A 26,303-nucleotide genomic window follows, 5' to 3' on the forward strand; every position below is an offset into this window, starting at 1 on the left:
CTCTAGTGAGGTGTAAAGTGTAACATGGGTTCTCTAGTGAGGTGTTAAGTGTAACATGGGTTCTCTAGTGAGGTGTTAAGTGTAACATGGGTTCTCTAGTGAGGTGTAAAGTGTAACATGGGTTCTCTAGTGAGGTGTTAAGTGTAATATGGGTTCTCTAGTGAGGTGTAAAGTGTAATATGGGTTCTCTAGTGAGGTGTAAAGTGTAACATGGGTTCTCTAGTGAGGTGTAAAGTGTAATATGGGTTCTCTAGTGAGGTGTAAAGTGTAATATGGGTTCTCTAGTGAGGTGTAAAGTGTAACATGGGTTCTCTAGTGAGGTGTTAAGTGTAACATGGGTTCTCTAGTGAGGTGTAAAGTGTAATATGGGTTCTCTAGTGAGGTGTAAAGTGTAACATGGGTTCTCTAGTGAGGTGTAAAGTGTAATATGGGTTCTCTAGTGAGGTGTAAAGTGTAACATGGGTTCTCTAGTGAGGTTACAAAGTTTCACATGTAGATCATGTTAGAAGAGATACAACATAAAAATGAGTTTGTATTGTAGACAACAAGTGTGTATCAGTCAGTGCAACACTGATATGTAACTAGTAGGTAGGTATTAATACAACACCAAACATGTATTAATACAACACTAAGCGCATGTATTAATACAACACCAAACATGTATTAAAAGAACACCAAGCATGTATTAATACAACACCAAGCATGTGTTAGTACAACACCAAGCATATATTAATACAACACCAAGCATATATTAATACAACACCAAGCATATATTAATACAACACCAAGCATGTATTAATACAACACCAAGCATGTATTAATACAACACCAAGCATGTATTAATACAACACCAAGCATGTACTAATACAACACCAAGCATGTGTTAATACAACACCAGGCATGTATTAATGCAACACCAAGCATGTATTAATACAGCACCAAGCATGTATTAATACAGCACCAAGCATGTATTAATACAGCACCAAGCATGTATTAATACAACACCAAGCATGTATTAATATAACACCAAGCATGTATTAATACAACACCAAGCATGTATTAATACAACAAGCATGTATTAATACAATACCAAGCATGTATTAATACAACACCAAGGATATATTAATAAAACACCAAGCATGTATTAATACAACACCAAGCATGTATTAATACAACACCAAGCATGTATTAATACAACACCAAGCATGTATTAATACAACGCCAAGCATGTATTAATACAACGCCAAGCATGTATTAATACAACACCAAGCATGTATTAATACAACACCAAGCATGTATTAATACAACACCAAGCATGTATTAATACAACACCAAGCATGTATTAATACAACGCCAAGCATGTATTAATACAACAAGGATATATTAATACAACACTAAGCGCATGTATTAATACAACGCCAAGCATGTATTAATACAACACCAAGCATGTATTAATGCAACACCAAGCATGTATTAATACAACACCAAGCATGTATTAATACAACACCAAGCATGTATTAATACAACACCAAGCATGTATTAATACAACACTAAGCATGTATTAATACAACACCAAGCATGTATTAATACAACACCAAGCATGTATTAATACAACACCAAGCATGTATTAATACAACACCAAGCATGTATTAATACAACACCAAGCATGTATTAATACAACACCAAGCATGTATTAATACAACGCCAAGCATGTATTAATACAACGCCAAGCATGTATTAATACAACACCAAGGATATATTAATACAACACCAAGCATGTATTAATGCAACACTAAGCGCATGTATTAATACAACACCAAGCATGTATTAATACAACACCAAGCATGTGTTAATACAACACCAAGGATATATTAATACAACACTAAGCGCATGTATTAATACAACACCAAGCATGTATTAATACAACACCAAGCATGTGTTAATACAACACCAAGTATATATTAATACAACACTAAGCATTTATTAATACAACACCAATTATGTATTAATACAACACTGAGTATGTATTGATACATCACTAGGTATGCATTAATACACCACCAAGCTAGTATTAATACAACACTAAGCATGTATTAATACAACACTAGGCATGCATTAATACAACACCAAGCATGTATTAATAATACAACACCAAGCATGTATTAATAATACAACACCAAGCATGTATTAATAATGCAACACCAAGCATGTATTAATAATGCAACACCAAGCTTGTATTAATACAACACCAAGTATGTATTAATACAACAAGCTTGTATTAATACAATACTAAACATGTATTAATACAACACCAAGCATGTATTAATAATACAACACCAAGCTTGTATTAATACAACACCAAGTATGTATTAATACAACAAGCTTTTATTAATACAATACTAAACATGTATTAATACAACACCAAGCATGTATTAACACAACACCAAGCTTGTATTAACACAGCACCAAGCATGTATTAATACAACACCAAGCATGTATTAATACAACACCAAGCATGTATTAATACAACACCAAGCATGTATTAATACAACACCAAGCATGTATTAACACAACACCAAGCATGTATTAATACAACACCAAGCATGTATTAATACAACACCAAGCATGTATTAATACAACACCATGCTTGTATTACCTGAAGTTTACCTGGAGAGAGTTCCGGGGGTCAACGCCCCCGCGGCCCGGTCTGTGACCAGGTCTCCTGGTGGATCAGAGCCTGATCAACCAGGCTGTTGCTGCTGGCTGCACGCAAACCAACGTACGAGCCACAGCCCGGCTGGTCAGGAACCGACTTTAGGTGCTTGTCCAGTGCCAGCTTGAAGACTGCCAGGGGTCTGTTGGTAATCCCCCTTATGTATGCTGGGAGGCAGTTGAGCAGTCTCGGGCCCCTGACACTTATTGTATGGTCTCTTAACGTGCTAGTGACACCCCTGCTTTTCATTGGGGGGATGTTGCATCGTCTGCCAAGTCTTTTGCTTTCGTAGTGAGTGATTTTCGTGTGCAAGTTCGGTACTAGTCCCTCTAGGATTTTCCAGGTGTATATAATCATGTATGTCTCCCGCCTGCGTTCCAGGGAATACAGGTTTAGGAACCTCAAGCGCTCCCAGTAATTGAGGTGTTTTATCTCCGTTATGCGCGCCGTGAAGGTTCTCTGTACATTTTCTAGGTCAGCAATTTCACCTACCTTGAAAGGTGCTGTTAGTGTGCAGCAATATTCCAGCCTAGATAGAACAAGTGACCTGAGGAGTGTCATCATGGGCTTGGCCTCCCTAGTTTTGAAGGTTCTCATTATCCATCCTGTCATTTTTCTAGCAGATGCGATTGATACAATGTTATGGTCCTTGAAGGTGAGATCCTCCGACATGATCACTCCCAGGTCTTTGACGTTGGTGTTTCGCTCTATTTTGTGGCCAGAATTTGTTTTGTACTCTGATGAAGATTTAATTTCCTCGTGTTTACCATATCTGAGTAATTGAAATTTCTCATCGTTGAACTTCATATTGTTTTCTGCAGCCCACTACAACACTAAGCATGTATTAATGCAACACCAAGCATATATTAATACAACACTAAGCATGTATTAATACAACACTAAGCATGTGTTAATGCAGCACCAAGCATGTATTAATACAACACTAAGCAACAAGCTTGTATTAATACAATAAGCATGTATTAATACAACACTAAGCAACAGGCTTGTATTAATACAATAAGCATGCATTAATACAACACCAAACATGTATTAATACAGCACTAAGCATGTATTAATACAATACTAAGCATGTATTAATACAACACTAAGCATGTGTTAATTAATACAACGCCAGATACGTCTTGTGGTATTTTATTAAGTAGATTTGATACAGTTGGTGTTGTGCGAACGTTGTCAACAATGATGACTTATTCTTTATCTGGTATTTTTAGCGATGCTTGTGGGAACCGTGACTGTTGAGTGTGGCATGCTAATGGCAACACACACACACACACACACACACACACACACACACACACACACACACACACACACACCTGTTTGGAACCCACACTTGATCAAGCACGTCAAGAAATTAGAGAAAGTGCAAAGGTTTGCGACAAGGTTAGTTCCAGAGGTAAGGGATATGTCCTAAGAGGAAAGGTTAAAGGAAATCGGCCTGACGACACTGGAGGACAGGAGGGTCAGGGGAGACATGATAACAACATACAAAATTCTGCGTGGAATAGACAAGGTGGACAGAGACAGGATGTTCCAGAGAGGGGACACCGAAACAAGGGGTCACAATTGGAAGTTGAAGACCCAGATGAGTCAAAGGGACATTAGGAAGTATTTCATCAGCCATAGAGTGGTCAGGAAGTGGAATAGCCTAGCAAGCGATGTAGTGGAGGCAGCAACCATACGTAGCTTTAAGATGAGGTATGATAAAGCTCATGGAGCAGGGAAAGGACCTAGTAGCACTCAGTGAAGAGTCGGGGCCAGGAGATGAGTGGCGACCCCTGCAACCACAATTATGTGAGTACAATTAGGTGCGTACACACACACACAGGGTGGAGCTACCTCAAGCCATGTATAAGATACAAAGTGCACTCATATATGATACTCCTGGTAAAAGATAGAAGCAGGTGAAAATCATGTAGAGGTGAGGAGAGTAAAATCCAAGGATGGAGGGAAAAGAAAGAGTCCGGAGGAAGATGAAAATTAAATCATTTAGATCACCTCACATCTGAGGTGCTTAATTAATATCACAAACATATATAGTCGAAGTGCTGGACGTAGGAAAAGTGAAGGTGGGAGGTGAGGGGAGGGTGTTGTGAGGGGGAAGAGGTGAGGGAGAAATGCTCAGTAGGATATTTATATAATCGTGTACTGTCCAGTGGATATTGTTGAGTGAGGTCATTTGTTTTGGATCAGCAGAGTATTGAAGACTTGCATACAGTGAGGTCACCGTACAGTGAGGTCACCGTATAGTGAGGTCACCGTACAGTGAGGGCACCGTACAGTGAGGGCACTGTATAGTGAGGGCACCGTGTAGTGAGGGCAAATACAATGGATAAAGGATGGTGCCAGAGCACTGATGGTGTTAGAAGGAGTGTTGGAGACGCTTGTGGTGGTGATAACACTGCTGGTAAGGTGGTGGAGAACTCTCTTGATGATAATGGTGATGAGAGTGACGGCGATGTTGAGAGTGTGTCGTACACGGACACTGAAGACGACCTCAACAAACTGTCGCTGCGGGACTGTGGCAGCGCGGACGACCTGTTAGCACTTTTCTCGCGACGACACCTTGAAGATGACGATGACGACGACGATGAAGAGGAAGCAACGTCTCCGTCACCCGATGTATCACTGCCTCCAACCTTGCTGCCTCGTCCCCTAACTCTGGCCGAGGAACTTAAAGGACGAATGAGGAGGAAGTTGGCGTTCCGTGGCCAGCGTCAGTGGTGGCCTGCCTCCCACCTCCCAGTACCTGCCCCCCGCCACCACAGGTATACCCCACCTACTAGTACCAGCCCCCCGAAACCAAAGGTACACCCCACATCCCAGTATCTGCCCCCCGCCACAACAGGTACACCCCACCTCCCAGGACCGGCCCCCCGCCACCGCAGGTACACCCCACCTCCCAGTACCTGACCCCCGCCCCCACAGGTACACCCCGCCTCCCTGTACCTGCCCCCTGCCACAGCAGGTACACCCCACCTCCCAGTTCCTGCCCTCCGCCACCACAGGTACACCCCACGTCCCAGTATCTGGTCCCCGCCACAGCAGGTACACCACCCAGTTCCTGACCCCCGCCACCACAGGTACACCCCACCTCCCAGTACCTGCCCCTGTCACCACAGATACGATACACCCCGCCTCCCCGTACCTGCCCCCGTCACCACAGGTACACCCCGCTTCCCAGTACCTGCCCTCGTTACCACAGGTACACCCCGCCTCCCAGTACCTGCCCCCCGTTACCACAGGTACACCCCGCCTCCTAGTACCTGCCCCTGCCACCACAGGTACACCCCGCCTCCCAATACCTGTCCCCGCCACCACAGGTACACCCCGCCTCCCAGGACCTGCCCCCGCTACCAAAGGTACACCCCGCCTCCCAGTACCTGCCCCCGCCACCACAGGTACACTCCGACTCCGAGTACCTGCCCCCGCCACTACAGGTACACCCCGCCTCCCAGTATCTGCCCCCGCCACCACAGGTACACCCCGCCTCCCACTACCTGCCCCCGCCACCACAGGTACACCCCGCCTCCCTGTACCTGCCCCCGCCACCACTGGTACACCCCACCTCCCAGTACCTGTGCCCCGCCCCCACAGGTACACCCCGCCTCCCTGTACCTGCCCCACGCCACAGCAGATACACCCCACCTCCCAGTACCAGCCCCCCGCCACTATAGGTACACCCCACCTCCCAGTATCTGGTCCCCGCCACAGCAGGTACACCACCCCGTTCCTGACCCCCGCCACCACAGGTACACCCCACCTCCCAGTACGAGCCCCACGCCACCATAGGTACACCCGACCTCCCAGTACCAGCCCCCCCGCAACCACAGGTACACCCATCTCCCAGTACCAGTCCCCCGCCACCACAGGTACACTCCACCTCCCAGTACCAACCCTCTGCCACCACAGGTACACCCCACCTCCCAGTACCTGCCCCTGTCACCACAGATACGATACACCCCGCCTCCCCGTACCTGCCCCCGCCACCACAGGTACACCCCGCCTCCCAGCACCTGCCCCCACTACCACAGGTAAACCCCGCGTCCCAGTACCTGCCCCCGCCACCACAGATACACCCCACCTCCCTGTACCTGATTCTCGCCACAACAGGTACACCATCATCTCCCTATACCTACCCCCTGCATCCACAAGTACGCCCCCACCTGTCACTCACTGCTCACTTGTCAACACTACACTCTGGATACTGAGGTACACTGTCCACCTGTCAACACTACACTCTGGATACTGAGGTACACTGTTCACCTGTCAACACTACACTCTGGATACTGAGGTACACTGTCCACCTGTGAACACTACACTCTGGATACTGAGGTACACTGTTCACCTGTCAACACTACACTCTGGATACTGAGGTACACTGTTCACCTGTCAACACTACACTCTGGATACTGAGGTACACTGTCCACCTGTGAACACTACACTCTGGATACTGAGGTACACTGTTCACCTGTCAACACTACACTCTGGATACTGAGGTACACTGTTCACCTGTCAACACTACACTCTGGATACTGAGGTACACTTCACCTGTCAACACTACACTCTGGATACTGAGGTACACTGTCCACCTGTCAACACTACACTCTGGATACTGAGGTACACTGTTCACCTGTCAACACTACACTCTGGATACTGAGGTACACTGTCCACCTGTCAACACTACACTCTGGATACTGAGGTACACTGTCCACCTGTCAACACTACACTCTCGATACTGAGGTACACTGTTCACCTGTCAACACTACACTCTGGATACTGAGGTACACTGTTCACCTGTCAACACTACACTCTGGATACTGAGGTACACTGTCCACCTGTTAACACTACACTCTGGATACTGAGGTACACTGCCCACCTGTCAATACTACACTCTCGATACTGAGGTACACTGTTCACCTGTCAACACTACACTCTGGATACTGAGGTACACTGTTCACCTGTCAACACTACACTCTCGATACTGAGGTACACTGTTCACCTGTCAACACTACACTCTGGATACTGAGGTACACTGTCCACCTGTCAACACTACACTCTGAATACTGAAGTACACTGTCCACCTGTCAACACTACACTCTCGATACTGAGGTACACTGTTCACCTGTCAACACTACACTCTGGATACTGAGGTACACTTCACCTGTCAACACTACACTCTGGATACTGAGGTACACTGTCCACCTGTCAACACTACACTCTAGATACTGAGGTACACTGTTCACCTGTCAACACTACACTCTGGATACTGAGGTACACTGTTCACCTGTCAACACTACACTCTGGATACTTAGATACACTGTTCACCTGTCAACACTACACTCTGGATACTGAGGTACACTGTCCACCTGTCAACACTACACTCTCGATACTGAGGTACACTGTTCACCTGTCAACACTACACTCTGGATACTGAGGTACACTGTCCACATGTCCACTGTGACTTATGACAGTGTGTATAACGTACTGTGACTTATGACAGTGTATATAACGTACTGTGACTTATGACAGTGTATATAACGTACTGTGACTTATGACAGTGTATATAACGTACTGGATACTGAGGTACACTGTCCACCTGTCAACACTACACTCTGGATACTGAGGTACACTGTTCACCTGTCAACACTACACTCTGGATACTGAGGTACACTGTTCACCTGTCAACACTACACTCTGGATACTGAGGTACACTGTTCACCTGTCAACACTACACTCTGGATACTGAGGTACACTGTTCACCTGTCAACACTACACTCTGGATACTGAGGTACACTGTTCACCTGTCAACACTACACTCTGGATACTGAGGTACACTGTCCACCTGTCAACAGTACACTCTGGATACTGAGGTTCACTGTTCACCTGTCAACACTACACTCTGGATACTGAGGTACACTGTCCACCTGTCAACACTACACTCTGGATACTGAGGTACACTGTCCACCTGTCAACACTACACTCTGGATACTGAGGTACACTCTTCACCTGTCAACACTACACTCTGGATACTGAGGTACACTGTCCACCTGTCTACACTCTGGATACTGAGGTACACTGTTCACCTGTCAACACTACACTCTGGATACTGAGGTACACTGTCCACCTGTCAACACTACACTCTCGATACTGAGGTACACTGTTCACCTGTCAACACTACACTCTGGATACTGAGGTACACTGTCCACCTGTCAACACTACACTCTGGATACTGAGGTACACTGCCCACCTGTCAACACTACACTCTGGATACTGAGGTACACTGTTCACCTGTCAACACTACACTCTGGATACTGAGGTACACTGTCCACCTGTCAACACTACACTCTGGATACTGAGGTACACTGTCCACCTGTCAACACTACACTCTGGATACTGAGGTACACTGCCCACCTGTCAACACTACACTCTGGATACTGAGGTACACTGTTCACCTGTCAACACTACACTCTGGATACTGAGGTACACTGCCCACCTGTCAACACTACACTCTGGATACTGAGGTACACTGTTCACCTGTCAACACTACACTCTGGATACTGAGGTACACTCTCCACCTGTCAACACTACACTCTGGATACTGAGGTACACTGTTCACCTGTCAACACTACACTCTGGATACTGAGGTACACTGTCCACCTGTCAACACTACACTCTGGATACTGAGGTACACTGTCCACCTGTCAACACTACACTCTGGATACTGAGGTACACTGTTCACCTGTCAACACTACACTCTGGATACTGAGGTACACTGTCCACCTGTCAACACTACACTCTGGATACTGAGGTACACTGTCCACCTGTCAACACTACACTCTGGATACTGAGGTACACTGTACGATACCTGCTACAGTATCATTAACAACACAGTTGTTAATTAGGGTTAACACTTGTTATGTTTATTATTATTAATTAACTGCAGTAATACCTTCCTTATATAACTTATTGTGACTTATGACAGTGTATATAACTTACTGTGGCTTATGACAGTGTATATAACTTACTGTGGCTTATGACAGTGTATATAACGTACTGTGACTTATGACTGTGTATATAACGTACTGTGACTTATGACAGTGTATATAACTGTGGCTTATGACAGTGTATATAACTTACTGTGGCTTATGACTGTGTATATAACGTACTGTGACTTATGACAGTGTATATAACTGTGGCTTATGACAGTGTATATAACTTACTGTGACTTATGACTGTGTATATAACGTACTGTGACTTATGACAGTGTATATAACTTACTGTGGCTTATGACAGTGTATATAACTTACTGTGACTTATGACTGTGTATATAACGTACTGTGACTTATGACAGTGTATATAACTTACTGTGGCTTATGACAGTGTATATAACTTACTGTGACTTATGACTGTGTATATAACGTACTGTGACTTATGACAGTGTATATAACGTACTGTGACTTATGACAGTGTATATAACTTACTGTTGCTTATGACAGTGTATATAACGTACTGTGACTTATGACAGTGTATATAACGTACTGTGACTTATGACAGTGTATATAACTTACTGTGACTTATGACAGTGTATATAACTTACTGTGACTTATGACAGTGTATATAACTTACTGTGACTTATGACAGTGTATATAACGTACTGTGACTTATGACAGTGTATATAACTTACTGTGACTTATGACAGTGTATATAACGTACTGTGACTTATGACAGTGTATATAACGTACTGTGACTTATGACAGTGTATATAACGTACTGTGACTTATGACAGTGTATATAACTTACTGTGACTTATGACAGTGTATGTAACGTACTGTGACTTATGACAGTGTATATAACTTACTGTGACTTATGACAGTGTATATAACGTACTGTGACTTATGACTGTGTATATAACGTACTGTGACTTATGACAGTGTATATAACGTACTGTGACTTATGACAGTGTATATAACTTACTGTGACTTATGACAGTGTATATAACGTACTGTGACTTATGACTGTGTATATAACGTACTGTGACTTATGACAGTGTATATAACGTACTGTGACTTATGACAGTGTATATAACGTACTGTGACTTATGACAGTGTATATAACGTACTGTGACTTATGACAGTGTATATAACGTACTGTGACTTATGACAGTGTATATAACGTACTGTGACTTATGACAGTGTATATAACGTACTGGATACTGAGGTACACTGTTCACTTGTCAACACTACACTCTGGATACTGAGGTACACTGTTCACCTGTCAACACTACACTCTGGATACTGATGTACACTGTTCACCTGTCAACACTACACGCTGGATACTGAGGTACACTGTCCACCTGTCAACACTACACTCTCGATACTGAGGTACACTGTTCACCTGTGAACACTACACTCTGGATACTGAGGTACACTGTCCACCTGTCAACAGTACACTCTGGATACTGAGGTACACTGTTGACCTGTCAACACTACACTCTGGATACTGAGGTACACTGTCCACCTGTCAACGCTACACTCTGGATACTGAGGTACACTGTCCACCTGTCAACACTACACTCTGGATACTGAGGTACACTGTTCACCTGTCAACACTACACTCTGGATACTGAGGTACACTGTCCACCTGTCAACACTACACTCTGGATACTGAGGTACACTGTCCACCTGTCAACACTACACTCTGGATACTGAGGTACACTGTTCACCTGTCAACACTACACTCTGGATACTGAGGTACACTGTCCACCTGTCAACACTACACTCTGGATACTGAGGTACACTGTCCACCTGTCAACACTACACTCTGGATACTGAGGTACACTGTTCACCTGTCAACACTACACTCTGGATACTGAGGTACACTGTTCACCTGTCAACACTACACTCTGGATACTGAGGTACACTGTCCACCTGTCAACACTACACTCTGGATACTGAGGTACACTGTCCACCTGTCAACACTACACTCTGGATACTGAGGTACACTGCCCACCTGTCAACACTACACTCTGGATACTGAGGTACACTGTTCACCTGTCAACACTACACTCTGGATACTGAGGTACACTGTCCACCTGTCAACACTACACTCTGGATACTGAGGTACACTGTCCACCTGTCAACACTACACTCTGGATACTGAGGTACACTGTGCGATACCTGCTACAGTATCATTAACAACACAGTTGTTAATTAGGGTTAACACTTGTTATGTTTATTATTATTAATTAACTGCAGTAATACCTTCCTTATATAACTTATTGTGACTTATGACAGTGTATATAACTTACTGTGGCTTATGACAGTGTATATAACTTACTGTGGCTTATGACAGTGTATATAACGTACTGTGACTTATGACTGTGTATATAACGTACTGTGACTTATGACAGTGTATATAACGTACTGTGACTTATGACAGTGTATATAACTTACTGTGACTTATGACTGTGTATATAACGTACTGTGACTTATGACTGTGTATATAACGTACTGTGACTTATGACTGTGTATATAACGTACTGTGACTTATGACAGTATATAACTTACTGTGGCTTATGACAGTGTATATAACTTACTGTGACTTATGACTGTGTATATAACGTACTGTGACTTATGACAGTGTATATAACGTACTGTGACTTATGACAGTGTATATAACTTACTGTGACTTATGACAGTGTATATAACTTACTGTGACTTATGACAGTGTATATAACGTACTGTGACTTATGACAGTGTATATAACTTACTGTGACTTATGACAGTGTATATAACGTACTGTGACTTATGACAGTGTATATAACTTACTGTGACTTATGACAGTGTATATAACGTACTGTGACTTATGACAGTGTATGTGTACTCACTACAGTGTATATATCTTAAAAGAGGTAACTGAATCACCACCTCCGCTAAGTGCCAGATCGACCAAGCTGTGATGGCTGGCCGCCATTAGCCAGTAACAGGCTGGTTGAAGAGGCAGTCCACTAAAAAAGCCTGACCCTGAGCCTGGCTGTGAGCCTGGTCAGTGTATATCATACACAAGTTATACACTGCTACATGTACATAATTTGTATGGCTGTTTCACCCATGATTCTACATTGAAAAAATGAGTTTATCCCGCAACATTCTTGCCTTCAACATGAGTACCTTAATGTAGGTGAAGGGTTCACATTCCAAGGAGTTTGAGCCAGCCTTCCTTCCCGTGGATCATACATGAGTGCTTCCCATTCTCCAGGCGCTATATGACCCTTGATGTTTTAGCGCTTTTATAAATATAATTTCTGGTAGTAATGGTAGAGCCGTATTGGGTTGTGTAGTATAGAACATTGATAGTGGATATTAAAGTCTTAAGAGGCTCAAGGATTAGTTCCTCAATCCGGTAACCCTCGTTCAGTTTCCCCTACCTCTCTTAGTGCTAACTTAAGTGCCACTTATATGTATGAATCCGAGATCCTCACTTTAGTGAGTTGGGTTTATAGTGCCACTTCAACATTGGTCTACTTCAACCTAGAGAGAAGGGAGTGTAGCGGGTAGTAGCTAGAAGAGAGAGAGAGAGAGAGAGAGAGAGAGAGAGAGAGAGATAAGGCAGGCAGACAGGCTTCACTTGCACAAGCCATTAAGCCCAGCATGGGAGGAACCTAATTAAGGTTAAATGTGGAATTAAAGCTCCTATTACTTTTCCCAGGAAGTCTACGTACCGTGTTTACCATTAGTAGCATATCCCACGTTTCCCTCTATGTTGTTTATATATGGCTACCGCAACCCTTTGTTACCTCTATACATTCCATAACTACCACAGAACAAGTAGTTTTCTTCCATGACGTCACTCTAGTTTGGTCTACCTTACATTAATTAACAGAGTTACCTTCCTCACATCTCACTACCACCGAGGATCATCGTCATTATTAATGTTACTGGTTCTGGTAGTAGTACTGTTATACACACACACACACACACGGAGAACCAAGATGATGGATGTGGTACTGGAAAACCTCATGCATCAACACCTCAGGGACACTACCAGAGAGAGAGGGGAGGATGAACCAGCAAGACTGGACCTTGTGTTCACCCTGAGCAGCTCAGACATTGAGGATATCACATATGAGAGGCCCCTTGGAGCTAGCGAACACGTGGTTCTGAGTTTTGATTACATAGTAGAGCTGCAAGTGGATAGGGTAACAAGAGTCGATTGGGAAAAGCCAAACTATAAAAGAGGGGACTACACAGGTATGAGGAACTTCCTGCGGGAGGTTCAGTGGGACAGATAACTGGTAGGAAAGTCAGTAAACGAAATGATAGAATATGTAACAACAAAATGCAAGGAGGCAGAGGGAAGGTTTGTTCCCAAGGGTAACAGAATTAATGGGAAGGCCAAAGTGAGTCCTTGGTTTACCCGAAGGTGTAAGGAGGCAAAAACTAAGTGCATAAGAGAATGGAAGAGGTATAGAAGACAGAGGACCCAGGAAAATAAGGAGATCAGTCGAAGAGCCAGAAACGAGAATGCACAGATAGGAGGGAGGCCCAGCGACAGTATGAAAACGACATAGCAACAAAAGCCAAGTCTGACCCGAAACGGTTGTATAGCCACATTAGGAGAAAGTTAACAGTCAAAGACCAGGTGATCAGGATGAGGAAAGAAGGTGGGGAACTCACACGAAACGATCAAGAGCTCAACAAAAGATTTAAGAAAGCATTCACAGTGGAGACAGGAAGGACTCTGGGAAGACAGGACAGAGGGGGGACACCGACAGGGAATACACCAACAAGTGCTGGATGACATACACACAGCTGAGGAGGAGGTGAAGAAGCTAAGTGACCTTGATGCCTCAAAGGCATTAGGACTAGACAAATCTCCCTGTGGGTCCTTAGAGAGGGAGCAGAAATGCTGTGTGTCCCATTAACCACAATCTTCAACACATCCCTTGAAACTGTGCAACTACCTGAGGTATGCAAGACGGCAAATGTAGTTCCCATTTTTAAAAAAAGGAGACAGAAAAGAGGTGCTAAACTACAGACCAGTGTCACTGACGTGTATAGTATGCAAAGTCGTGGAGAAGATTATCAGGAAGAGAGTGGTTTAGCACCTGGAACGGAACAAAAGTATAAATGACAACCAGCACGGTTTCATGGAAGGCAAATCCTGTGTCATAAACCTTCTGGAGTTTTATGATAAAGTAACAGAAGACACGAAAGAGAGAGGTGGGTTGATTGCGTCTTCTTGGACTGCAAGAAGGCCTTCGACACAGTTCATGATAAGAGATTAGTGCAGAAACTAGAGGATCAGGTGCGTATAACGGTAAGGGCACTTCAGTGGATCAGAGAATACCTGACAGGGAGGCAACAACGAGTAATGGTACGTGATGAGGTATCACAGTGGGCACCTGTGACGAGCGGGGTCCCACAGGGGTCGGTCCTAGGACCAGTGCTATTTTTGGTATATGTGAATGACATGATGGAAGGGATAGACTCAGAGGTGTCCCTGTTTGCAGATGATGTGAAGTTAATGACGAGAATTAAATCAGATGAGGATCAGGCAGGCCTTCAAAGAGACCTGGACAGGCTGGACACGTTGTCCAGCAACTGGCTTCTCGAATTCAACCCTGCTAAATGCAAAGTCATGAAGATCGGGGAAGGGCAAAGAAGTCCGGAGACAGAGAATAGGCTAGGTGGCCAAAGACTGCAAACCTCGCTCAGGGAGAAAGATCTTGGGGTGAGTATAACACCGAGCACGTCTCTGGAAGCACATATCAACCAGATGACTGCTGCAGCATATGAGCACCTGGCAAACCTGAGATTAGCGTTCCGATACCTAAGTAAAGAATCTTTCAAGACACTGTACACCGTGTACGTCAGGCCCATACTGGAGTATGCAGCACCAGTTTGGAACCCACACCGGGTCAAGCACGTTAAGAAATTAGAGAAACTGCAAAGGTTTGCGACAAGGTTAGTTCCAGAGTTAAGGGGAATGTCCTACGAAGAAAAATTAAGGGAAATCGGCCTGACGACACTAGAGGACAGGAGGGTCGGGGAGACATGATAACGACATACAAAATACTGCGTGGAATAGACAAGGTAGACAAAGAGAAGATGTTCCAGAGAGGGGACACAGAAACAAGGGGTCACTCTTGGAAGTTGAAGACTCAGATGAGTCACAGGGATGTTAGGAAGTATTTCTTCAGTCATAGAATGGTCAGGAAGTGGAACAGTCTGGCGAGTGATATAGTGAAGGCAGGAACCATACATAGCTTTAAGACGAGGTATGATAAAGCTCATGGAGCACGGAGAGAGAGGACCTAGTAGCGTTCAGTGAAGAGGCGGGGCCAGGAGCTGAGTCTCAACCCCTGCAACCACAATTAGGTAAATTAGGTGAGTACACACACACACACACACACACACACACACACACACACACACACACACACACACACACACACACACACACACAGGCCAAGTGTGTGATCGACATGTGCCTGTGACAAAATGGTAACTAACACACAAATATAAATATACACACAAGCAGTGACACTGACATACTTAATCTGGTGTCATATGAGCTCCGTTGGGCCTCAACGAGTGTCTGAAAAGAACGCGAGATACGTGATGATGTACATATGAAAGATACTGGAGGGCCTGATCTCAAATCAGCATACTACCATAACAGCGTATTGGAGTGAGAGATACGGGAAGAAGCGTAAAATAGACTCGATGAAAAGTATGGGAATCACTCGCAGAATATATGAGCATTGTTAATATTTGTGGGCCTAGATTTTTCAGCTTTCTATGAGTAGACATCAGACATCAGTGTAGACGTCTTCAACAGGAAACTGAATAACTATTTCCAAGGTATGGCAGATCGATCAGGCTATGATGGATATGTGGGCCGACTGGCCGCCAGCAGCATATGCCTAAGTGACCAGACACTCCACATGAAGTAGGAAAACTCCCGAAACAGGTCGCAGGTAAATCACATACCACAGGCAAGTCCCAGATATAATCTGGAATCATGTGAGCTCTGCTGGTGCTCACATAGAACCAATCTCACTGAGAAAATAACAGTTCTTAGAGACGATATTACGTAAGGACGAGGCCAGTGGAGCACATAAAAAGGGAAAACATTGTCAAGGAATAAAATAGTGAGGATTTAGAGATGGAAATCCTGAATAACAGATCAACATTAGGGCAGAGCTGGGTGATCCGCATCACATGTGGTAATAAAAGAAAAGTTACAGCTGCACTGTTCCACTAGTTAGGAAGATTGGCAAGAATAAAGAAAGATAGGCAGGAGTGAAGAGACAGAGAGAGGAAACGTAGGAATGTGCAAGTGTAACGATCAATTTACTGCGCTGTTTGATACTGAGGTATCTATACAGTGTATGCATGATTCACAATACAAGTATGATTCACAATACATTAATCTTTCTGCCGTTTCACAATTTTTCCATCCTGTCTTACGTACTATGATGCCACAGATACTCACTTGTTTTGACTGTTGACAATCCAGTCACTACTCCTCACTATCCTCCTCAGCCACACAATATCTTTCCCAGCCACTTACTGTCATCCTCAGCCACCCAGTATCTTTTCCAGTCACCCACTAGCCTTCTCAGCCACCCAGTATCTTTTCCAGTCAGTCGCTATCTTCCTCAGCCACCCAGTATCTTTCCCAGCCACTTACTATCCTCCTCAGCCACCCAATATCTTTTCCAGTCACTATCTTCCTCAGCCACCCAGTATCTTTCCCAGCCACTTACTATCCTCCTCAGCCACCCAGTATATTTTCCAGTCACTCACTATCCTCCTCAGCCACACAATATCTTTCCAAGTTACTCACTATCATCCTCAGCCATCCAGTTTCTTTCCCCGCCACTTACTGTCATCCTCAGCCACCCAGTATCTTTTCCAGCCACTCACTATCCTTCTCAGCCACCCAGTATCTTTTCCAGTCACTCACTATCTTCCTCAGCCACCCAGTATCTTTCCCAGCCACTTACTATCCTCCTCAGCCACCCAGTAGCTTTTCCAGTCACTCACTATCCTCCTCAGCCACCCAGTATCTTTTCCAGTCACTCACTATCTTCAGCCACCCAGTATCTTTCTCAGTCACTCACAATCTTTCTCAGTCACTCATCCTCCTCAGCCACCCAGTATCTTTTCCAGTCACTCGCTATCCTCAGCCACCCTGTATCTTTCCCAGTCACTCGCTATCTTCCTCAGCCAACCAATATCTTTCTCAATCACTCACTATCTTCCTCAGCCAACCAATATCCTTCTCAGTCACTCACTATCCTCCTCAGCCAACCAATATCTTTCTCAGTCACTCACTATCTTCCTTAGCCAACCAATATCTTTCTCAGTCACTCACTATCCTCCTCAGTCAACCAATATCTTTCTCAGTCACTCACTGTCCTCCTCAGCCAACCAGTATCTTCTTCAGACATCCAATATCTTTCTTAGTCACTATCCTCCTCAGCCAACCAATATCTTTCTCAGTCACTATCCTCCTCAGCCAACCAATATCTTTCTCAGTCACTATCTTCCTTAGCCAACCAATATCTTTCTCAGTCACTCACTATCCTCCTCAGTCAACCAATGTCTTTCTCAGTCACTCACTATCCTCCTCAGCCAACCAGTATCTTCTTCAGACATCCAATATCTTTCTTAGTCACTATCCTCCTCAGCCAACCAATATCTTTCTCAGTCACTATCCTCCTCAGCCAACCAATATCTTTCTCAGTCACTCACTATCTTCCTCAGCCACCCAGTTTCTTTCCCAGTCACTCACTATCTTCCTCAGCCAACCAATATCTTTCCCAGTAACTCACTATCTTCCTCAGCCACCCAGTATCTTTCCCAGTCACTCACTATCCTCCTCAGCCAACCAATATATTTCCCAGTCACTCACTATATTCCTCAGCCACCCAATATGTTTCTCAGTCACTCACTATCTTCCTCAGGCAGTAAGTGTTTTGGTGAAGCAGTGTGTGAAGTGTAGCATTAAGTGTGTGTTCTCCCTCACAGGAAGAAGGCTCGGGGTCGCCAGGTGGAGAGGTTTGAGAGTGTTGAGTCTGACGAGGAGGAGATTCCTTGCTTCCTCCGCTCCCTCTCCTCGGATCACGAAGATGATGCCAGAGACGAACCCCTCGACATCGACTCAGGTAAGCCACAATCTCCTTTAAAGATCTTCGTGTTGTAAAGCCAGTCTCCTTTACCTTCGTGTTTTAAGGTAAACTATTACAGTGTGTGCAAACTTATTATTATTATTATTATTATTATTATTATAATATTCAGTAGGAAGCAATAAACCATTGATTGATATTTTACGTTTCCAGTTTTGTTTTTCCCTAAGGATAACCTCATCCTTGCCAGTTAGTGTGTGTGACATTCCATCCTAGATGATCATGTGCATGTAAGGGTAACTCCAGCCATGTTATAAGGAATATTTCAAGCTGCCATAGTACAGTGCTTGACGATATCATCCTCACCCTTCTGACGTCTTCCAACTCAGGCTGAACATTTGCCTTACCTCATATATGATGTAGTATGGCAGGGAAAACATCCTGCGTGGTCCAGGGTGTGTTAGGTCAACGTAGTCGTTGCTCTAACCTTGTAAACTGTCATGTACGTCAGGGCAGCCGTGTGGCGTATATAATTTTGATAATAAAAAATGAGTGAGGCTAGGCTGAGGTGGGTAACCTCCCTCACCCGGATCTGGGGGTCGGTGGGCCGTTAGTTGCTTGTTCCATGACCGCGGGGAGAGAGAGAATGTGTGTGAGTACTACATGTGTTAGAGTGTATGTGTGTGTGTGTGAGTGTGTGTGAGAGTGTGTATGTGTGTGAGAGAGAGAAAGTATGTGTGAGAGAGTGTGTATACTCACCAAGTTATACTGACCCTTGTGTTTGCAAGGGTCGAGTCATATCTGACCTCGCTTCTTTATTCTAAAAGATTGGTTTCATTGGTTCCTGGCCTCCAAGGCTCGGTGTGTGGTGTGTGCCTTCACCACCTTTTCATCTTGTACATTCTTCTTATCGATCTAGATTGAGAAAAGTACTTTATCTCGTCCCATGTTTATGCCTGTGTGATGTGTGTGCATATAGTTACCGGGTTATTGTTACTTACATGTAGGTACAAGAGCAGAGTTGTGCTCGTGGTGTCCAGTCTTCAATATTTGTCATCATATAATCCATAGTCTTCCCTTTGGTTGTAGCATTTAGAACTTCCTCTTAATTCATTCCACTGGTCTACCACTCTGTGAAGAAAAGTGTTATTATATCCCTTCGGCTCACGTTTTAATGTACAACTGTGACCTCATGTTGTCCTTGTTGCACGCACTAACAAACATTTATCTCTTCATTTATGTTAGTTTATAACCTTAGGCTTGGTTATCGTGTCTTAAGTTTTCCTAGTCTCAGCTAAAAGACATCTTCAGCGCTAACAGTTTTCATTATAATTCGTATTTTTTCAAGATTAGGAACCATTTTTTAAGTTGTATGGTACACCATACAGCTGCAGCATATTTCAATTTTGGCCGAACATATGTTGTAAACAGCTTTAATAACATTTCTATATCGTTATAATTGAAAACTTTTATAGTTCACCGCTGTAACAAACGAGTTTCTTACAATTTCATTTACTTGACCTTCAGGTGACAGGTACTTTAATATCCCTCTCTACGATATTTTCAATATTTTGTCAGTCCATATTCTTCATGTGGTCTGGTTTCACCATCTCTCATTTCCATTATACAGCATTTATTTATATTAACTTTATAATTACTCTGTTTATCCAAGTCAACACACAAATAACCCGCACGTAAGAGAGAGGAGCTTACGACGACGTTTCGGTCCGACTTGGGCCATTTACAAAGTTATTTGTGTATTGTTCCAGTCACGGTATTGTGCCTTTTTTGTTCTTTATCCAAGTCAACATATACTAATTCACTTATTTTTATTCTTTATTTTACCTAAAAAAAATTGCACTATCGGCAAGCATATTCATATAGCTTTTCATTCTTTCTGCTAAGTCATTTTTATAAACTAAAAACGTTATGGGACCCATTGCAGATCCTTGTGGCACCCCGCTGGTCACACCTCACAACGAGGGCATTTTTTTTTCTTTTTTAACTTTTCGCATTTTCCTCTCAAACAAAACCTGCCATCTATTGTAATTTGCATTTTATTAATCCAAAATTTTACAGTTTCCAAATTAGTCTTTCATGCAATGCTCTCTTAAATGTTTCCTTAAAGTCTAGATGAAAGTAATCTGCTCACCTTCCTTAAAGTCTAGATGAAAGTAATCTGCTCACCTTCCTTAAAGTCTAGATGAAAGCAATCTGCTCACCTTCCTTAAAGTCTAGATGAAAGTAATCTGCTCACCTTCCTTAAAGTCTAGATGAAAGTAATCTGCTCACCTTCCTTAAAGTCTAGATGAAAGTAATCTGCTCACCTTCCTTAAAGTCTAGATGAAAGTAATCTGCTCACCTTCCTTAAAGTCTAGATGAAAGTAATCTGCTCACCTTCCTTAAAGCCTAGATGAAAGTAATCTGCTCACCTTCCTTAAAGTCTAGATGAAAGTAATCTGCTCACCTTCCTTAAAGTCTAGATGAAAGTAATCTGCTCACCTTCCTTAAAGTCTAGATGAAAGCAATCTGCTCACCTTCCTTAAAGTCTAGATGAAAGTAATCTGCTCACCTTCCTTAAAGTCTAGATGAAAGTAATCTGCTCACCTTCCTTAAAGTCTAGATGAAAGCAGTCTGCTCACCTTCCTTAAAGTCTAGATGAAAGCAATCTGCTCACCTTCCTTAAAGTCTAGATGAAAGTAATCTGCTCACCTTCCTTAAAGTCTAGATGAAAGTAATCTGCTCACCTTCCTTAAAGTCTAGATGAAAGCAGTCTGCTCACCTTCCTTAAAGTCTAGATGAAAGCAATCTGCTCACCTTCCTTAAAGTCTAGATGAAAGTAATCTGCTCACCTTCCTTAAAGTCTAGATGAAAGTAATCTGCTCACCTTCCTTAAAGTCTAGATGAAAGCAATCTGCTCACCTTCCTTAAAGTCTAGATGAAAGTAATCTGCTCACCTTCCTTAAAGTCTAGATGAAAGCAGTCTGCTCACCTTCCTTAAAGTCTAGATGAAAGCAATCTGCTCACCTTCCTTAAAGTCTAGATGAAAGCAATCTGCTCACTTGTTCCTTCAACAGTTTTCGTGACTCTGCCATAATAATTTAGTAGATTTGATATACGCATATGAACTTGAAGATCGAAAACCCACCTGTAATTGTGTTGACAGGGTTCGAGTCATAACTTCTGGCCCCACCTTTTAAAACGAAAACACTCTCTCTCTCTCTCTCTCTCTCTCTCTCTCTCTCTCTCTCTCTCTCTCTCTGTTTAACAAGTGACTTGTCACGTTGATGACACAATGTGTGTTTAAATAGCGAGTTAGCTGTGAGCAGTAGCAGCTGGCATATCAGCTGCTACTGTTGCTGCACTTAGTAAGTACGTACTTAGTTGTACTTCCCTAGTTGTATTTACTCGACACTTGTCAAGTCATTGCTCCCGTGACCCGCTTTCAGGGCTCGATCATACCTTCTCGTAAGGCTATGTATAATGCTTGCCTCTGCTACCTCTTCATCTAGTGCATTCCACTTATTCAGCACCCTCAGACTGAAAAAGTACTTCCTAACATTCCAAATGGCTCATCTTTGTCTTTGGCTGTCATATGTGTGTGTGTGTGTACTCACCTAATTGTGGTTGCAGGGGTCGATTCATAGCTCCTGCCCCCGCGTTTTCACTGGTCGCTACTAGTGTGTGTGTGTGTATTGGTGTTTCACTGAGTATGTTACATACACTTGCTAAATAAACACTTCCAAGGTCTTAAGTCTCCCCCTTGGTCATGCAGGAGTGCACTGATTTAACTTTAGCAAAGGTGGGTGGGAGTGCAGTGGGCGAGTGGTGGTGGTGAAGGTGAAGAGTGCTGTTACAGTTGGAGAGATAATGGTGGTGGTGGTGGTGGTAGAGCGGGATTTTGGAGGTGATGGTGGTAGAAGGGAGATTTTGGAGGTAGTGGTGGTAGAGTAGGGAGATTTTGGAAGTGGTGGTGGTGAACACAGGAGGATGGTGGTAGTGCCGGGGGTTATGAACTGAGGTTGTCTTGTTGGCTACCTGTTGATTATTGCAGGAATCATCACTCCGTAGCCCGGTCTCAGACCAGGCCTTATGGTTGACGGCACCAGAGACTGGCTCATAATGAACATATTGTTAATAATTCTCTACGTCCCTCGTGGAAACTTTTGGGAGTCTGTTGGTAATTCCCCTTATGTTTGAAGGATTTGTTTAGGTTAGGTCAGGAAACAGGACGAGTGTTTCTTAACGCGAGTCTTAGTCATGTGATGACCCGCAGTTGGAGCTTTTGGTCATCTGACCGAGGCCTTCCGCTGGCATACCGGTCCACTCCTTTAAAAATTATGGTTATGATTATTTGAAGGGTGTCTGTTGAAAAGCCTTGGAGATTTAATACTTTTAGCGAGGGTATTTTGCACCTGCCTAACTTCTGTCTCACATAAAGAGTTATTTCAGTGTGTAGACGTGAAACCAGTTCTTGCAACATTTTCCTGGTGATATCAATTTCTCACCCGAGCTCTAGGAACTGCAACGTGTTCGATACTGAGTCGTTTGTACTATTGATAGACACGACCTGTCAGCGTTTTGATAGATACAGGCTGTCAACATAGTGATAGATACAAGCTGTCAACATAGTGATAGATACAAGCTGTCAACATAGTGATAGATACAAGCTGTCAACATTTTACTGTACAGTTTCCTGGATTACAGTTTTTCTTGCCATGAATTGTGGTGTTAATGTAGAGTAATATTCGTCTAGCGAGGATGTAAGGAATATCATCCTAGGTTTGGCATCTCTTGTTTTGAAGGTTCTAGTTATCCAGCTGATCATTTTCTTATCAGTTGTGATAATAACACCAGTGTTTCTTGATGATAACATCTTCCCAGGTGGTTACACCCGCCTCTCTTACCTTCCTCCTCCCGTCGACTTCTTCAAATTGTTTACTCGCCTTCAGCTTTTATTTCTTAATTTTTTCTGCAACATAGTTGATGATTTTATTATCTTTGGCTCACTGGAAGACCTGGTTTATAATGGCTCGTTGAACATCTGTGGCTCACTGAACACCCTGACTATCTATCCTCCTTCCCCTCCTTCTCTCCTCCTCTTTCCTTATCCTTCTCATCTTATTCTCTTCCTCCTTCATCACTCCCTATAGTTACTTCTACTCTCCTCCATTCTTCACTCAACCTCCGTATTTTATACACCTTTCTTTATAACTTCTAAAACAAAATAGTTATTACTGCCATAAGGAGGACATGTATAGGAAAGAGTGAGAGAGAGAGAGATAGAGAGAGAGAGAGAGAGAGAGAGAAAGAGAGATAGGAGCAAGACGTACATACTTTATAATCAATCAAGTCCTGGCGACGTTCAGAAGGGAAGGTAGTACATGTTAAAGGTGAGTGAGAGTACTTGCTGCTGCTGCTCTCTCTCTCTCTCTCTCTCTCTCTCTCTCATTATCGAGAAATTCCTTGGTGATTTCTACTTATTTGGCCTGAACTTTGTTTTTACCTTCCTTCTTCCCTTCCTTCCTTCCCTTGCGTCCTTCTTTCTTTCCTTCCCTTCCTTCCTTCCTTCCTTCCTCTTGCCCTGCCAGTCATTATTCTTCCCTAATCTTACCTATTACTCTACTTCTTTCCATTCATCCTTCAATCCAGTCATCCATCCATCCTCCTTTCCCTCTTTCCATCCATCCAGCCTTTTATCCACTCAGCCATCCATCTTTCATTCTATCTGTCCATGCATCCATTTTTCCTTCCATCCATCCTTCCATCTATACACCTATCCTTCCTTCTCTCCATTCATCCATCCTTCTTACCTTCCCTCATTCCATCCATCTTTCCTTCTTACCTACCTTCCTCCCTCCCTACCTTCCTTCCTCCCTCCCTACCAGTCATCCCCTCCTACCTCTTACTTCACTTCTTGTTGCCATGCTTGTCATCACAAATGCTTCTTGTGTGTTTCTTTATGCTGATTGTCTCTGTCTTTATTGGTTATATAAATTTTTATCCCTTGGCCTCCCACCTCCTCTTCTTCCTTGGTCCACATTCTGTCTTTAATTCATCCTAATCCTTCCCTTCTACTCCTAATTGCCCATTTCTTCCTCTTACCCCCTTTCCTCATCCTTCGCATCATCTTCCTCCACTGCTTCTTATTCTTCCTCCTCCTCGTCTTCCTCTTCCTCCTCCTCTCCCCATCCCTCCTCTTCCTCGCCAGGGTAGCCATCATCAGAGTAACATTCTCGACATAAGACTCACAACATTTCCTCCAGGTTTCCCTTAACACCTTTTATACAAATATGAGATTCTTAACGCACTGTCAGCTCATTTTATTTTGAGGTAAGTTTGTCTTGTGTGTGTGTGTGTGTGTGTGTGTGTGTGTGTGTGTGTGTGTGTGTGTGTCTGTCTGTCTGTCTGTCTGTCTGTCTGTCTGTCTGTCTGTGTGTGTGTGTGTGTGTGTCTGTGTCTGTGTCTGTGTCTGTGTGCGTGTGTCTGCTTGTATTCGCTACCTTATACTCATATTTTTTCTGCTGACATCATACATTTTGCCTCCACTGCTACGCAGTTCATTCCACTGTCCTGCTATGCTGAGACTAAATAAATACTGTCTAACATCTAACACAAAGTGGCAGTTGCTCTTTGCGGATGACACTGTGCTCTTGGGAGATTCTGAAGAGAAGCTGCAGAGGTTGGTGAGCAAGTTTGGAAGGGCATGTAAAAGAAGGAAACTAAAAGTGAACAAAGGAAAGAACAAGGTGAAGAGGATAACAAAAAAATTAGGTAGTGAAAGATTGGATATCAGATTGGAGGGAGGAATATGGAGGAAGTGAATGTACTCAGGTATTTGGGAGTGGACTTGTCAGCAGATGAGTCTATGAAAGATGAGGTGAATCATAGAACTGATGAGGGGGAGGAATGTGAATGGAGCACTGAGGAGTCTGTGGAAACAGAACGTTATCCATGGAAGCGAAGAGGAGAATGTATGGAGTACAGTGGTACCAACTCTCTTATATGGGTGTGAAGCATGAGAGGTGAATATTGGAACAAGAAGTGGAGATGTGTGTGAGGGCAGTGTGCGGTGTGAATATAATGCAGATAATCTGTAACTTGGAGATAATAAGGACGTGTGGAGTTTATAAAAGTATTACCCAGAGGGCAGAAGATGGGTTGTTGAGGTGGTTTGGACATTTAGAGAGGATGGAACGAGGAGAGCGTATGAATCTGTAGTGGAAGGAAGGTGGGGTAGGGGTCGACCTAGGAAAGGTTGGAGGGAGGGGTATAGGAGGTTTTGTGTGCAATGGGCTTGGACTTCCATTAAGTATGCGTGAGCGTGTTAGGAGCGAGTGGAGATAAATGATTTTTATGATTTGATGTGCTGTTGGAATGTGAGCAAAGTAACATTTATGAAAGGATTCAGAGAAACAGGTTAGCCGG

At 43.5% G+C, this 26,303-nt stretch overlaps 1 protein-coding gene across 2 annotated transcripts in view; it reads left to right on the plus strand.

Annotated features, from left to right (window-relative positions):
• The window catches only part of LOC128686106 (active breakpoint cluster region-related protein-like), a 457,973-nt gene that overhangs the window by 49,641 nt on the left and 382,029 nt on the right, over positions 1-26,303 (plus strand). The window contains exons 1-2 of one of the 2 annotated variants that reach the window (XM_070083286.1): positions 4,936-5,502; positions 18,778-18,914. In XM_070083286.1, the coding sequence (XP_069939387.1) occupies positions 5,063-5,502; positions 18,778-18,914 (577 nt within the window). In that variant the 5' untranslated portion in view covers positions 4,936-5,062. Of the gene's footprint in view, positions 1-4,935; positions 5,503-18,777; positions 18,915-26,303 lie in introns of those variants that run through there. The other variant, XM_070083285.1, reaches the window with a different exon arrangement.

This window comes from Cherax quadricarinatus, chromosome 9 (genome assembly GCF_038502225.1).
Source record: "Cherax quadricarinatus isolate ZL_2023a chromosome 9, ASM3850222v1, whole genome shotgun sequence".
Lineage (NCBI taxonomy): Eukaryota > Metazoa > Arthropoda > Malacostraca > Decapoda > Parastacidae > Cherax > Cherax quadricarinatus.